Raw genomic sequence first — 2,539 nt, 5'->3', positions numbered from 1 at the left:
AGAATTTTGGCCCCAGGATAGAGGCTATGTACACACAAGGTTGAGCTATACCAAAATATATACAGTAGGTATAAAAGAGTATCATGGTCTTTTCTGGCAGCAAACACTTTCTTGCAAGAGTTAGAGCAGACATCTTTATCTCTTGAGGAATTTGAATGTTTTAATCAATTTCCTTCTAGATGGCTACACTTGGTGAAGCCCGTTTAAAGGAAATGGAAGCACTGCATAGCATGAGAGTTGCAAATGAAGAAAAACTCTTCTCAAATGAACAAGATATAGAGATCAAAGTTTGCCTTTGCCAGAAAGAGCCAGCAGCACCAATGATACAGTGTGAGCTGTGCAGAGGTGTTTTCCATACCAGCTGTATTTCAGTTCCCAGCAATCTGCAGGAACCTCGGGTATGGCTTTGTCCACACTGTCATAGATCTGAAAAGCCACCTTTAGAAAAGATTCTGCCTTTACTGGCCTCCTTGCAACGTATTCGGGTGAGACTGCCAGAGGGAGATGCTTTACGGTATCTGATAGAGAGAACCGTGAACTGGCAACACAGAGCACAGCAAATGCTATCCTCAGGGAATGTAAAGCTTATACAAGACAACATGGGCTCAGGGATACTGTACAGCAGATGGCAAACCATGGCTGGCCAATTGCATGAAACTAGTAAGGTAAGACCCACATTACTTCTTGATCAAGATGATACATCTTTTTCATATTTCACAATCATAGTCACTGCTTTCTTTGTTCAATCTGCTTAGATATTATAGCGGCACTCTGTTACTCCAATGTCAACTGTCTGCCCCTAAATTAGGACCCCTGTTTATCTATTTATTTGTGTATTTATTAGACATGTAATTGTACTTATAGTAGTCTTAATTGTACCAACAGAGTACTTGTCTTGGGGAAGAACTGGGAATCCTTACAACCTGAATTTATATGGATGAAAATATTATGTAAAATTATGTATAAGTGTGCCCTTCCCTTACTCGGGGATCCGTTCCAGACCTCCCTGCATAAGGGAAAAAAACGTGTAAAGTCAAGCCCCATTAGAAGCAATGGGGCTCGTGCCCGCGGCACATTTCCTATCATTACTCTGAAACAGGTAATAGATACTCCAGAGGTTTTCAGCATCTACCACTCAAATGAGAGTGCTGTGTTCTTCATGGAGGCTAAAGATCCTGACTCATCATTAGTTAGTTTCTTGTGGCAAATTACTGACAAATTTTGAATACCAGTATAAGACGTAAAATACTATTTTTGAATGCATTTGTTTTTAAAAGTATAATCTTCTGTCAAAAGACTATGTTACAGTAGCATGTCAGGATTAGGTCTCCTAAAGGGATATAATTTTACATAGGATTGTCATGAACTAGAGACTTACTTAATTTAAATAACCCTGTGTAAAACTTATTTAAAAATAAGATATATGAAAACAATTTTAACCATTTTTTAAATGACTCGGCAAATAAAAATATTTTAACCCAGTGTTAAAAAGAGTAGAACATTGGCTCTAAGCATACCCTCATGTAGGAAGTTGTTTCAGAGCTTTACATTGAAGAGCATTTCTTTTGTACATGATAAATATACTTTCCTTACAGATGAGACTAAAGAGGACTTCCTCTGATCTTGGCTGAAATTAAAGAAGTTACTATTTCATGTATTTTGGCCCATGCTGCTTTACCTTGAATTGGGCTTGATGGCAAATAGACAACTAATGTAGTTCCTTCAGAATTATGTATCATGACTCCATCAGATCTTTAAATAGAGAGTCCATGAACTTTTAGGGGCCCATTCCCACTAGTTTATAAGGTGGATCAGGACACGAATCATGAGTGCATCATTTCCATTTGAGCGGGCATTCAATCCACATTGTTCCGCTATAGTTTCCGTTGGAATTCGAATCTGAATTGATTTATCCTGAAAAATCTGAATTATTGGTTGATAAACCGGTTTTAAAAATAGCGGCTTTTTAGCGAGATTTCCTGTGCCTCCTGAGTCTGATTCGAGGCAAATGAATGGGAACGAAAGGGTGTCTGATTCGGGATCTTAGGGATGGGAGGAGCAGTGCTCAAGGGGCTGGCCTGGGGGTGTCACCCACTTGTTCTCTTTCCTGGATTACCGGCGCCATTTTCTCCCGTTTTTCATAGCCTTTCCCCTGGTGGATTGGGAAGCAGGGTAAGGCAATTGCGCTACGTTGAAATCCAAACACAGTAAACACATTACGCCCCCTGCTACCTCCCCCCTGCTCCACATTCATAGACCGATGTGTGAGGAGACCCATTGAACACTATTATTATTATTTATTTCATTTTTGCCTCTGCCTGAGTGCCTGAGCAGCAGATGGGCTTTGCAGTACATGCCTGCTTGATCGCCCCCTCTTCTCTCTTTCCCACAGGGAGTCTGGGAAGACACAGAAGAGGCTGGACACCAAGGGATTGGGGGCAAAGAGAGGTTCCTCTCTTTCCCAAAGGGAATCTGGGGAGACATAGAAGAGGCTGGACACCAAGGGATTGGGGGCAAAGAGAGGTTCCTCTCTTTCCCA

General features: G+C 41.1%; 1 protein-coding gene across 2 annotated transcripts in view; it reads left to right on the top strand.

Moving 5' to 3' along the window:
• Positions 1–2,539, top strand: part of KDM5B (lysine demethylase 5B) — a 77,451-nt gene that overhangs the window by 65,417 nt on the left and 9,495 nt on the right. For both annotated transcript variants that reach the window (XM_042461681.1, XM_042461680.1), the window contains one exon: positions 180–665. In XM_042461681.1, the coding sequence (XP_042317615.1) occupies positions 180–665 (486 nt within the window). The remainder of the gene's footprint in view (positions 1–179; positions 666–2,539) is intronic.

The sequence above is a fragment of the Sceloporus undulatus genome, chromosome 4 (assembly GCF_019175285.1).
Source record: "Sceloporus undulatus isolate JIND9_A2432 ecotype Alabama chromosome 4, SceUnd_v1.1, whole genome shotgun sequence".
Classification (NCBI taxonomy): domain Eukaryota; kingdom Metazoa; phylum Chordata; class Lepidosauria; order Squamata; family Phrynosomatidae; genus Sceloporus; species Sceloporus undulatus.
Note: the sequence above shows the minus strand (reverse complement) of the source record. Positions and strands in the feature narration are given on the sequence as shown.